The 12,024-nt window shown below is 42.8% G+C and overlaps 1 protein-coding gene across 1 annotated transcript; it reads left to right on the top strand.

The window, feature by feature from the left end:
* Window positions 1-20: 20 nt before the first annotated feature.
* On the top strand, window positions 21-2,529 carry fgf20b (fibroblast growth factor 20b). The gene is made up of 3 exons (XM_033632831.2): window positions 21-880; window positions 1,114-1,217; window positions 1,370-2,529. The coding sequence occupies exons 1-3, from the start codon at window positions 583-585 to the stop codon at window positions 1,613-1,615; spliced, it is 648 nt and encodes a 215-aa protein (XP_033488722.1). The 5' UTR covers window positions 21-582; the 3' UTR covers window positions 1,616-2,529.
* Window positions 2,530-12,024: the final 9,495 nt, after the last annotated feature.

Here is a 12,024-nt window from a genome sequence, read left to right as displayed (position 1 = left end):
GCTCAGTTTAAGCCCACAGTCAACTCTCCCCCTGTGTCTCTTATTTTATGCCTTAGGAGAAGGGGGAAAAAAATCCCTGCCAGGGCACGTCTGAACTGTGACAGCCCCGCCCATTACTAGTCCTGTGGTTTTGCACCTGCCTCACCACCCCTGCCACTTTGAGCGCAAAACCTTCCAGGAGCTCCTCTACCTGCACTGCAGCGTTTACTCAGCCCTGACTCCTGAATCCTCCCCTGCTCTCCTCCTGTCTCCTCCGCGGCTCCTCTGAGGCATCACGCTGTGAACAGGTATGCAACATGAGGGCTGTCTGTGAGCAGCAACTGCAGCCCACCCGCAACTGATGAAGACGCAGCGGCAAGAAAGAGGAGAAATCGGTGTAGCCGGGAGCGGAGATTTGGTGAGTGTTTCATGTCAGGAGACAGAAATCCGCGCGTGTCCTTGCACAACGGGTACACGCGCTAAGTAACGGGAGGAGGTGGACGTAAACATGCAATAAGTGACAGTGGCAACCAGGTAGTGTACTACGCACGAGCGCTCCCTCCGGACCTCCTCACTGAACTTTACCCGCTGAGCTTTGACGCGATGGCTGCCGCTGCTGCTGCTGCTGCTGCTCTGGGGGAAGTTGGAGGCGTCTTGCACGGCATCGATGGTGTCCCACAGGTCGGGTCCCATTTCTACCTGACCCCTCTTGGGGACAGTCCGACGCTTCTAGGGGAGCACCTCCTGCCTGGGGACAGGCTCTCCCGGAGCACCACGGCGGATCTAACGCACCTGAAAGGGATTCTCAGGAGGAGACAGTTATACTGCAGAACTGGGTTTCATCTGGAAATACTTCCGGATGGCACAGTGCAAGGGACGAGGAAGGACCACAGTCGTTTTGGTAAATACTGACAATTACTTTTCATATATTCTATAATTATTTAAATAATCAGCAGCAAGAAAAGAGTGAAAAGGTGCTGAAAATGACAATGTTATAATGCTAGTAAAGTTAAAATGTATTTATTATGCCAGTAGGCTGCAGTCAGAGTTTATTATTGTTAGATCTTCTTTGATAATATTCTGTTATCTTTGTCAAAGTCTGAAGTACTGAACAACTGTGTTATTCTTCCTCAGGTATTTTGGAATTCATAAGCCTCGCTGTTGGGTTGATAAGCATTAGAGGGGTGGACAGTGGACTCTATCTGGGGATGAATGACAAAGGAGAGCTGTATGGCTCTGTAAGTACCAGCTTTGCTTATTCATGTTGCCCCAAATCCTCATGTTTGGCCATGTGATGACCCACAAGGAGCTTTTATTGTCACTTCTCATATTTATCCTCTGTCTGCATCATGAGCCAGGACTCATCTTATGTTGTACCCTTTGTCTACAGGAGAAGCTCACAGCTGAATGTGTCTTCAGGGAGCAGTTTGAGGAGAACTGGTACAACACATACTCTTCCAACCTGTACAAACACGGAGACAAAGGGACACGTTATTTTGTGGCATTAAACAAAGACGGGACACCAAGGGACGGGACTAAATCCAGGCGGCACCAGAAATTTACACACTTCCTGCCCAGGCCTGTGGACCCTGACCGTGTGCCAGAGCTGTACAGGGATATCCTGGGACACAGCTGAGAGCTGGAGGCCCGGTCCAGTTCAGGAATAGCTGCTAAAGCCCTGGCAGGCAGGGAGCAGAGGAGAGAAGAGAAGAGGGACGCAGGCAGGGATGTGGTCCGGTGCAGGCTGGTGGACAGCAGCCCGATCGGCAGGGATAAAGGCACCGGGGGCCTCTTGTAGGAATGCACGGGCCATCTCTCAGCAGCCAGGAAGACGGGCTAGAATGTCTGCACGCTCGGCATGAGGGGGGCGTTTGTTTCAGAGGCCGGACGACCCTAAAAAGTACCTGCGTGGAATAGGAGACGAATGGGAAACGGAGCTGAATGATCAGAGAGCATCTCCCCTCTGGTCAGATGGGGACGTCAGCTGAGTCCATGGGAATCATGAGATGGTACTTTTAATTTGGGTCCTGTATCAGAGAGCCGTCGCTTGTTCAGAAGGACTTTGAAGGAATTCTGTTTTTTCTTACCTGTGTCTAAACCTGTTTGAAAAGAGCAAAAGTGTAACGATTTATTTATTCATTTTAGATACATATATTTATGTTATATATTTATTTATTTGAGAATATATTTTTACAGTTAGATACATTAAAATATAGAAAAACCACTAGAAACTGTATCGATTATATAAAGACTGAGACACTGTACCATTATGTCTTTTATTCTGAAAAAAAAAAGCTAGTGATATACTGTAATATGACCAAAAGTATGAAACATATTGGCAACTTTTGAAAAAGATCCCCACGTCTGAAATGCTCTTTATTACAATATGGCAACTGTGAATCCATTTTTAAAAGAATCATTGTAACACTGACGTATTAATTCTGACCAAACTACTGTTACATGTGTTGCAGGAGGAATTGAAGTCAACAAACTGACAGTACAATCAATAAATTGCTCAAAATGTGATTAAAATCATTTTTTGTCAGCCTATATGAACATAGATGAAGGTATTATCACCAATATTCACAACATTTTTACTTTTAACTGACCAATATTTTAAGAGAAGTTTACTGGTTGCCTTTGTCTTTCAGAGTTTAAACATATAAACCCGCTTACGAGACCAATGTTGTCTTTCTTTATGGACACCATTACGCCGAGAGAGGAGTCGTAGGCCTGATGCACGCATAAAACTTCAAAGCCTCCATCATGAGTCCTCTGAATGTAGAGGTCACGCAACAACACGATCAGAGCCAAATAAAATGTGACCTTTAGCTCAGGCCCAGCAACTTTAGCAGCTGTGTAAAAATGGAGGTCAGAGCGATAAGGATTAAGTAACCTCTGCTGACAGTTTGGGGATGATAAACCTGTTGAAATGTCCTATTAAATGAGACACGTATGCCTTATTCTCTTGTTTTCAGACAGGTTTTGTTTCTTTGTGGCAAAAATGTAAGATTGTTTTACTGTCCCATCATTTTAAACCAACTAAAAGTGTGTAACAGTGTGAATTAGGAGGTTAAAAAACAGCTGAATTACTCCTTTATTTTGAAAAAGGCACTCTCATATCTTTGCACAGGTTCCTCCGCGGTTGGCGGAAGATCTGTGTCCAAGCATGAAAGCTCAGCCTGTGATCTTAGCGCGTGTGTGTGATGGCGAGCCAGTTGGGGGGGTTGTCTCGATACAAGGGAGTCAACCCCGCTGCCAACTCTCTCCTGTCTGCACTGTGATACTGTGGGACTTTCCCACCTGCACACCTTGAACATCAACACGCTTCTGTCGTCGATTAATGACAGCACCGCAGAGTGTATTATAACCTGCGTGCGCGTGGACATCCCCTGTCCACCGGGTAAACACACGCGAGCCTATTGCAACATGAAAAAAAAGGATTCTGGTGCTTGTTTTTGGAAGGATGCTGTCACTGCTCGTCTTTCCTTAGCTTTGATAGAGAAGTTAACAAGTGTGAAAATGATGGACGGGGTGTGCTTCATTCCTGTCCTGTCCCATTTTTCCCAGCTAAAGAGCGTGTTGCTGCAATAGTTTGTCCATGACTTTGACCCGTTGCTTTACTTTTTGTTGTTGCAGTACCTCCAGAGAGACTAAAATCTCAATGCAGGGCTCGTCGCCATCGCCCTCGTGCCCATGAAAAGCAGACTTTGTGCAAATCCAAGAGCGTTACTCCCTCCGCCCCCCTTTTGACATTTTTGAAGGTCATCCCTCTAAACACACTGGAAATCCTGACTTGTGATACCTGATGCCCAGAAGTGCTCTTTGGCACTTGTTAAACTGGTGTTTTTGGAGTCTACCTGGCCCTGAGACAGATGCTTTTGTTCCACCTACTCCGCCTCCTCCAGGTGGTCTGTGGCTCCTTGCTGAAAACACTTAAACCCCTCATCCGCACCCACTCTGGAAGGCCGTCTCACACGCTTAATGGACGCTCCCTGACTTTCATCACCTCCTCAGCAGCGGCCTTAAAGGGCTCTCGAGGAAACCCAATCAAGTGTGTGTGTGTGTGTGTGTGTGTGTGTGTGTGTGTGTGTGTGTGTGTGTATGGCATCAGTCCATGGGCAGGTGTGGAAGTCAGTGATCTTCTGTGTCTATCTTCGCAGTCCAGTCAGACAGCGCAGGTGTTCCCTCAGCACTCAAGCTCTCACACTCTGATCTAAGGCCTGCTGTTTGTCAGCTGGGGATATGACTTAGCAGCAGGAGCAGCAGCGGCAGGAGGAGGAGGGTGGAAGTATAGTCGGCTTTGTTGTCTGCCCCCAATTATCAGAGAGCATAATTTCTATATTTAGAAGGCTGCGTAGGGGAAGACAGGGGAGGTGCCGAGAAGCTCACCTGTTGCTCTAAAGCCGTGGCCACTTCTAAGAGTGTGTTTGTGCAGGGATGGTGTCTGCAGCTTTGTGTCATTTCAATCCTGCAACTATTGATTTCAGGCTCTTTGTTGTTTGTTTATTCCTTAGTAAATTGCTGTGCGCACAAATTATGAGCTACATGTGTGTTTATAGGGATTACAGCAGAAGTGTAAGTATAGCGTTATCCACTTGATACTTTTGGGCTTTCATCCGTGTCCAGAGAGAGAGGAGAGAAGCATTCTGGAAAAAATCTGCAGCCAGTGGTCCCAAATATCATCCATCCTTCCATCCTGCATGTTTTGTGGCCTGAAAACAAAATCATCTTTCACACTTGCTGCATTATACTCCCGTTGGGTTCAATCATTTTTAGTGTCATAGCTAAGAGGATTTTGCGGTCTGCCTTCCGCAAGCGGCAATTAGAGCAGCATACCTGATTTACTGACACTCCACATTGCAAGCTGTCAGCTCCAGTGGAAAATATGCTCCTCTGTTTGCATCTCCATGGAGACGTTAGTAGAAAACAACAATGTTTAGGTGTTGTGGGGAACGAAAAAAGAAGAAGAAGCTGAGGCACTGTCACTTCTGCAGAGTTTAGTCTCTCAGCTCTAACAAGGCACACACACTGAACAACAGCCCGGTGCGTTTGCAGGCGCTGCCAGTGACTGACTGACATTTTGTTTAACTAAAGGGATCTGAACACACAGTACCTGGAGGAGGCATCTGAAGCATCTAATACAGCCCGCATACAGGTCGACAAGAGGTAAAGGGGAAATGGTGTTGTTATGTAAGTCACATGACATACTGTGAAATGCTAAACTGTTAAATAACAGGATTTTGGCAGTGTTTGGTTTAAATTCAACATGGTTTTAATCATCATTGAAAAACACTGAAATTCTCTATTCTTATATAAGAGTATATACTAAATTTATTGCAATATTGATCACAGAAAGTGTGTTAAACCGCAACAATATTACACTCTGAATGTCAAGAGACTGAGAAATTCCTAAAGTTCAGTCATGAGAGGCCAACATGTTCTCTCACTCCTATTTTGTCAAATGTAGCAGCTTGGTCTGTGGCCCACGCTTCAAACTGGCACTCTACATACCTCTCTAGCATCAGCTTTGGACATGCCAGTTTCCATGTCAATTTCAGCTCATTAGATGCCATGTGTGTTTCAAAAAAATGTTGGTAATGACAGGAAACGTAACTTTCACCACCAAAACTACTTTGGGTTTGGGTTAGGTCTAGAAAAAAGGGGACCTGCCCACTGTTCCGATGGACCAAAATTGTTTTCAGAAAAATATCCCACTGGGCCGAAAGCCCATTTCTCCAGCAGCCCGTTACCCCCAAAACAAATGCCCTTTGCTCCAAAGTCCAGTTTCTCCTGGAAATACACACTCCCTACAGTTAGCCAACCCAATCAGCAGAAAAGATGTTCATATCATAGCTACATTTCTGTAAACCACGGATTCATTACTTTTGTCAACATTACTGTAATGGATGTTGTTAGATTTAGGCACAAAAACCACTTGGTTATGGTTAGGAAAAGAGCCTGTATAGGCTTAAAAAACACCTACGTTAGGTGGCACATAAGTCATTGGAAAAGCATGAATGGGTTGGCAGAAAACATCTGGGTTCACTGGCTCATACGGCACTGGGAAAGTAAAACTGAGTGGTAGTGTGTGGGACTTCAGAGCAATGGCCGGTTGTTTTGGGGATTACGGTTCTGTTGGCGAAATGGGCTTTCAGTCCAACGGGGCATTTTTTCAGACTAATGGAGTTTTGGAATTATGTGCCATCAGAGCAGTGGCATGGGACTGCAAAAAGATTGTGGTTTGGGTTAAAACTATGTTTGCTATGTCACTTCACTTCAGTAAGTAAGGTAAAGAGTACATCATGTGACGTATGTGTCACATTAACTATGTTAAATAGTTTTTGTTTTTGTTTTAAAAAACTAAGCGTTGACTTTTGGTTTCGCACGGGACACCAAAACTGGTCTCCTGGGTGAAAGTCCTGTGTTTATTTAATTTTTCTGTCTCTATACTACATCATTGCTGCGAAAGGTTTTACATGATGGTTATATGAAGACCTAGTATGTCTCATACAGATGCTTAAAGGTGCCTTGCTTGTCAGAATCAGCAGTTAACTGCTACTGACCAAGTTGCCATATGTGACACCCTGGTAATGAGATCAGGTTGAAGAGGCAGTGATTTAAAATAAGTACTTTATTTAGGATTTTTACTTTTGTGCTACTTTATTCTACATTTCAGAGAGAAATATATGTGACAGGTATTTGAAGATTAAGATTTTAAATATAAAACATATGATTCTTTGATGAGAGCAGTGAGAGTGAACCAAAACAGTACATTAAAACCAAAACAATGAGCTGAAAGATGCTAAAAATGGCCCACAGAGCTAAGTGGGACTGCAGTCGGAGACAGTCCTTTGTAGGTTTGTCACAAGTTACAAGATACGTTGTTAATATGTTAAATGTTAAGAATATTGATAGATGCAGCTTTAATGCATGTGTAACAATATTCCAGTTATATTATATGTAATAACGTAACAATCTGAAAGGACCGATTCTGTACAATGAGCACCTTTACCTTTGATGGGTGAGTACATTTTTCTGACAATGGCCTACACATTTTCAAAGTCTGAATTCAGTTTTAAATTGTTATATTGCTACGTTTACGCAAAGAAATCCAGGTAAGATACACAGAGAGAAGAAAGAACTATTGTTGACATTTTAAAGTCATTTATCTTCCAAAAAAGTAACCCAACACAAAGTTGTCTCTGATAATCTGGACACTCAGGTTAAGTTTTCTCTCCTTCTCTTCTTGCTGTAACCCCCCAGCCCCTCACATCTGCTGACCAAACCAGTGTGTGAGTCCCTCCGGAGCAGCCGTGTCACCCCTTCCTCTGGCCCATGTGTCCACATTACAAAGTCACAAATTAGGTCTTGACATTTGGGCGCTATAATTGCCCCTGAAAAGCATGAGGCATCAATTAGGCTCTCAGCACCATGACAGGTTATCCCTACAGGACATAATCGCCCTGCTGGACTGCTCGGCTGGACTGCCCCGCCAGGGTACACACACACAACAGACACAAACACACACACACATACACATACAGAGAGTTTATAGCTCCCTGGTAAAATTTTGGTAGCAATCAAGCGAAGAAAGGCCATAAATCTGCCAACGTGTTCCATAAATAGTTTGACATTCTCATTATAAAATTAAATCATCATTTTTGAAATGATAGCTGTGTGACAATAATGTGTGTGTGGGGGCCATGATGGAGGAATGGCAGTAGGTCTCTAATAACAGCATAGATCCCTTTGATTTCCCGACTCTGGTGCCGCCTGACAGTTTCTGCTCCCACAGGGCGTGGGGATCTTGAGGGTCACAAAAAAGGTCAATTGGTTCATTTCCATAGCTTCTACTTTAAACATTCTTGTCGGCTTTGGAAGCAATTCAATCAGCAGTGAAAACACTGGTTAGCAGCGTGGAATTACCAGCCGTCGTTAAAGATGCAGAGAACTCATAAACAAGATGGATGTATCCCACAGAGACATACAACATAAACTGAGTGCAGCCCTGCGAGGTCTTGACATATGAGTTGGATGTTTTTCAGTGCTTAAAGATATTAAACTTAATGGAGGTGATATGTTTTAGAGCATTGTGCATAATTGAAAAAAAGACATTTCTTTCTGTTTGGGGAGATGATTTATTTACATACTGACTTTAGAAAAGACAAGTAGACACAATGATTTATGTGCTAAACAAATACAAAATGGTGATCACAAACAAATGGAATTAACCAGGTTCAGTATACGATATTCATAACATTAATATACCGTATCAGCAAACAACTATTTGCTATGTGACGATATCAGAGTAATGGTGTCCTGAGCAGAGAATGATGTCATGCACTCTCTCTGTGTGTTGTTATCTGAGCTTCTCTGTTCTTCTTGTAGTAGACGGGCCAGCCACACATGCATGTTAGTGCATGTGAGTCCCGTGTGTGTATCCTACTGGCTAGGAATTTACCACTGCATCTGTGCTTATACGTGCTTACCGCTGATACCACCATCACCACTCTCGGTGGCAGGACAGCATTGCCATGGAGGCATAAGGCCCATCCTCCAGTTCCACCCAAAGGTTTAGTAGGTGACTTTTATAGAAATAATTTTTTGTGATATCTGCATAAACTGTGACTATATCCTCCTGAGACCCTGTGTCCTGATATGAGGACATCACATTTTGGGTTTACTGGACCTTATACTTCATTCTGCGCAACTTAGACCTGTTGTCCATGTTTGTTGACACTTTTTGTGCCATGTAGTGGTAGTAGTCATTTGAGGACGTTGGGACTTAATTATTGTTGACAATGTTCCGTTTTTTTTATACTTATCGGGTCCTACTGATCCCAAATAGCTAGGAGAAATTAAAAATGCATACCAAACAAAAGTTTGAGTCTCAGGAGGATATCCTGACAGTAGTACATGCGACAGATAATCTATGAGCAATTAATGTTCTTTTGGCTCCTCCTAGTGCTCCTAATGACATTAAGAAGAATCCACCACACCTGACTGAAAACAACCAATCAGAGCCAGGTGGAGTCTGTAAAACTGAGAAACACCAACAGCATTAAAAAAGCTGAACTTCCCTCCTTTGCCGACAACATCATACACAGCAAAGACAAATAAATAGGGAGAATAAAGCCACATGCTGCAGATATTGAGCCTGACTGAGTAGCTTCTTTTACGCTACCTGTTCAAGGTGGGAATACTGTGCCGTTATGCTGCCTTACCATTCTGTATAAAAGGTACAATTGCAGAATGGGGGAACAGAGTTGTCTAGCCTTTAAGCTGGCATCGGAGGTAGTAATAGCACTGATATGATCTCTCTTTAAATGGGTCAGCATTACACAATTTAAAAATTAGCTGATAGCAGTTAGCAGCAATCACAAAGAAGAACAGTGGCCAATGAATTGGAAAAAACAATGAGGTCTAGGAGCTCCTGACTGTCCAAGCAGAGGATGAGATTAGCCGCCATATAACATATATGATTGTTGTTGCCATGTTATGCCACTGTTATTGTTTATAAAGCGCTGCCAACGCATATGTTAGATGTCACACCAGAGGCCGACATTGTTGTGTTAAATGTCACACCACTTTTGCTTCTGTGATGCTGCCATGCTGTCTAAATCACACACAAGAGTAGCATGATGCAGTTGCTGTTTAATTCTGTATAAAAATGCAAATGCTGCATGAAGAAGGGACTTCGTGGCGGCCCTAAAGCGTGCTCTCTGTGTAAAAAGGACTGCACTGTTAGAGACTCCTCCTGGCTCTGATTGGTTGTTAAAGTTGAGGCCAGTGAATTCTTGCAGATGCCATTAGAAGCACCAGGAGGAGCCAAAGGAGCCTGAGATTGTCTGTCTTAAGTGCTGCTGACAAAATGTCGTGACAGTTTCAGCAAATATGACAGAAAGTTATTTTGATAAAAGTTACTTACTGAACATTTAACACTGTAAGCACTCTCAGCACTAATGCCGAAGTTAGCACTGTGGTCGCTGTTAGCACTGTTAGTGTAAACAACTGTTTGCTGCTGCCGTGACGAGGCAGTCTCGGCCCAGAATAAATGAATGTCTTGAACACCATTTTTAAGTTCACATTTGATGTTCTCCATTTACATTTTCCATGCAGAGGATATTCTTTCTGGTGTCCACACAACACGTACACATACACAGTAACACATAGGCCTGTATACAAAACATGACCATGTCAGAATTTTGTCACCCCTTCCCAAGAAAAAAGACACCGATAAATGCCAGCAGGTATGAAAGACATGCTGCCACTACTATAGTGACCCTAAAACACAAACTATTCCAAAATAGTGTATCTCAGCAGCCTGCCGAGCCACGGAATTAAAAAAATATATATACAACTATATATACAACTAATAAAAAACCAATCATACTTGCAATGTACCCAAAAACAAGACCAGTAAAACTGGCAATATGTGAAACAAAACCTTAAATAATTATATCAGAATTACAACCAATATCACACAAAGGCAAATTGTTATGTCATTTATAAGCTGTTTTCAGTAGATCAGATAATAAATGTCAGTGTGTCAGATTGCTGCCATAATGCACACAGATTAAATATTAAAACAAAAGCTCAACAATTTAAATGACACAGATTCATGTCAATCAGTTATGCAAAAAAGAAGCTATGTAATATTATTTTCTATTAAATATCAAAGATTTTCTTAATTTGGTCAAAAGCATCTGATTCAAGAAAAACAAGCTTCCCTCTCTTCATCAACAGATTACCTCACTGTGTGAAGTCAGACTTTCACTTAAGTATGTTTGTCTTGATAGATCATACCGAGTGTAAGTGTCTGTTTTGACCATGAGAGCTGCAAACAGCCAAAGTAAAGAGTCCAGCTATGTGTAACGCTCAGTGCCTGGTTAAAGAGCATGCTAGAGGAAGACTGTACTCTCACTGCCTACCGGTGAAAGTGGAAATGTGCTTTGTTGCCTGTCAGTCAGGCGGAAAATTGCAAACCCATTTGTCATTGTGTGCCAAGATGCAGAGGTCAGTCAATGGATTCCTTCATGACAAGCTTACGGAATCAAATGTTTTTCCACGGCCTCACCCTTTCACACCTGCACCTCCAGGTAAAATAACAAAACAAGGGGGGAAAGAGAGAAAAGAGGGCTTAGAGCGAGCGACTTAAAGACAGGGGAGAGAAAAACGATACGCGAGAAGAATTTACCGTGAAACCCTGCACGTCTATTGCCCATTTCAGCTTATTTGAACCCAATACACGTTTAGCTCACAGTGGCAGATGAAATGCCAGGTTTTGGCCAACGTCCAAAACCTGGAGAATACCACTAATTATTCCTGGCTGTGACCACAGAACATTCTTACAGTTCTCAAAAGGATGTTGTTTGTTATCCTCTTGGTCAAAACAGCAACTGCTTGATTTAAGGTAACAACAGAAACACTTAAGAAAACTTTTCCACAGCTTGATTGACTGCCTAATCCTGCAGAGAGGCTCTGAGGCTGCAGCGGTGTTCCCACAGGTCTGATGCACGTGGGACATCAAAGACAGCTACCAAAACAAAAAGATTCAGCTTTCTAATCAGTCATCCATTTTAATAGTTTGATTGTGTCTCTGTTTGCAGAGGTTCAATAGAGATCAGTATTAAAAACAGTAGTCTTAATTGTTTTTCTGCATGAGAGCAGCATGGTTTGAAGCAAGGCTGAAGTCATTCAAATTACCCTTTGTGTTGAAATAGTTTTGTGTTCAGTGCAATTTGTACATGCATTTTCGGCCAAGATTGTGGAGACTGCTGCAGCAATTTTATTTAAATGATAAAATGCACAATTATTCAAGGTTTGAAGCAAGACTGTGTCGCTCTCTGCAGAACAGCTTGTGGTTATTACAAGATAATGACACATTGAATTTCCCTTCATTTCCAGTAGCTTAAAAGACACCATCATTCAGTAACTTGACCGACAGCATGATGACTGTGAATCATAGACTATAAAAAAATATTATGGACATAGTTACTGTGATGTCACCCATTGGTTTGTGGACTACCACAGCCTCGAGTG

The sequence above is a fragment of the Epinephelus lanceolatus genome, chromosome 7, assembly GCF_041903045.1.
Source record: "Epinephelus lanceolatus isolate andai-2023 chromosome 7, ASM4190304v1, whole genome shotgun sequence".
In the NCBI taxonomy this organism is placed as follows: domain Eukaryota; kingdom Metazoa; phylum Chordata; class Actinopteri; order Perciformes; family Serranidae; genus Epinephelus; species Epinephelus lanceolatus.
This window is presented reverse-complemented; position numbering and strand designations above follow the sequence as displayed.

What these genes read in the sequence shown, in the direction of transcription:
- fgf20b (XM_033632831.2), top strand. Translation starts at nt 583, where the DNA reads ATGGCTGCCGCTGCTGCTGCTGCTGCTGCTCTGGGGGAAGTTGGAGGC. An exon ending in GAAGGACCACAGTCGTTTTG is followed by an intron (nt 881 to 1,113) that starts GTAAATACTGAC and finishes ATTCTTCCTCAG; the next exon opens with GTATTTTGGAATTCATAAGC. An exon ending in AAGGAGAGCTGTATGGCTCT is followed by an intron (nt 1,218 to 1,369) that starts GTAAGTACCAGC and finishes CTTTGTCTACAG; the next exon opens with GAGAAGCTCACAGCTGAATG.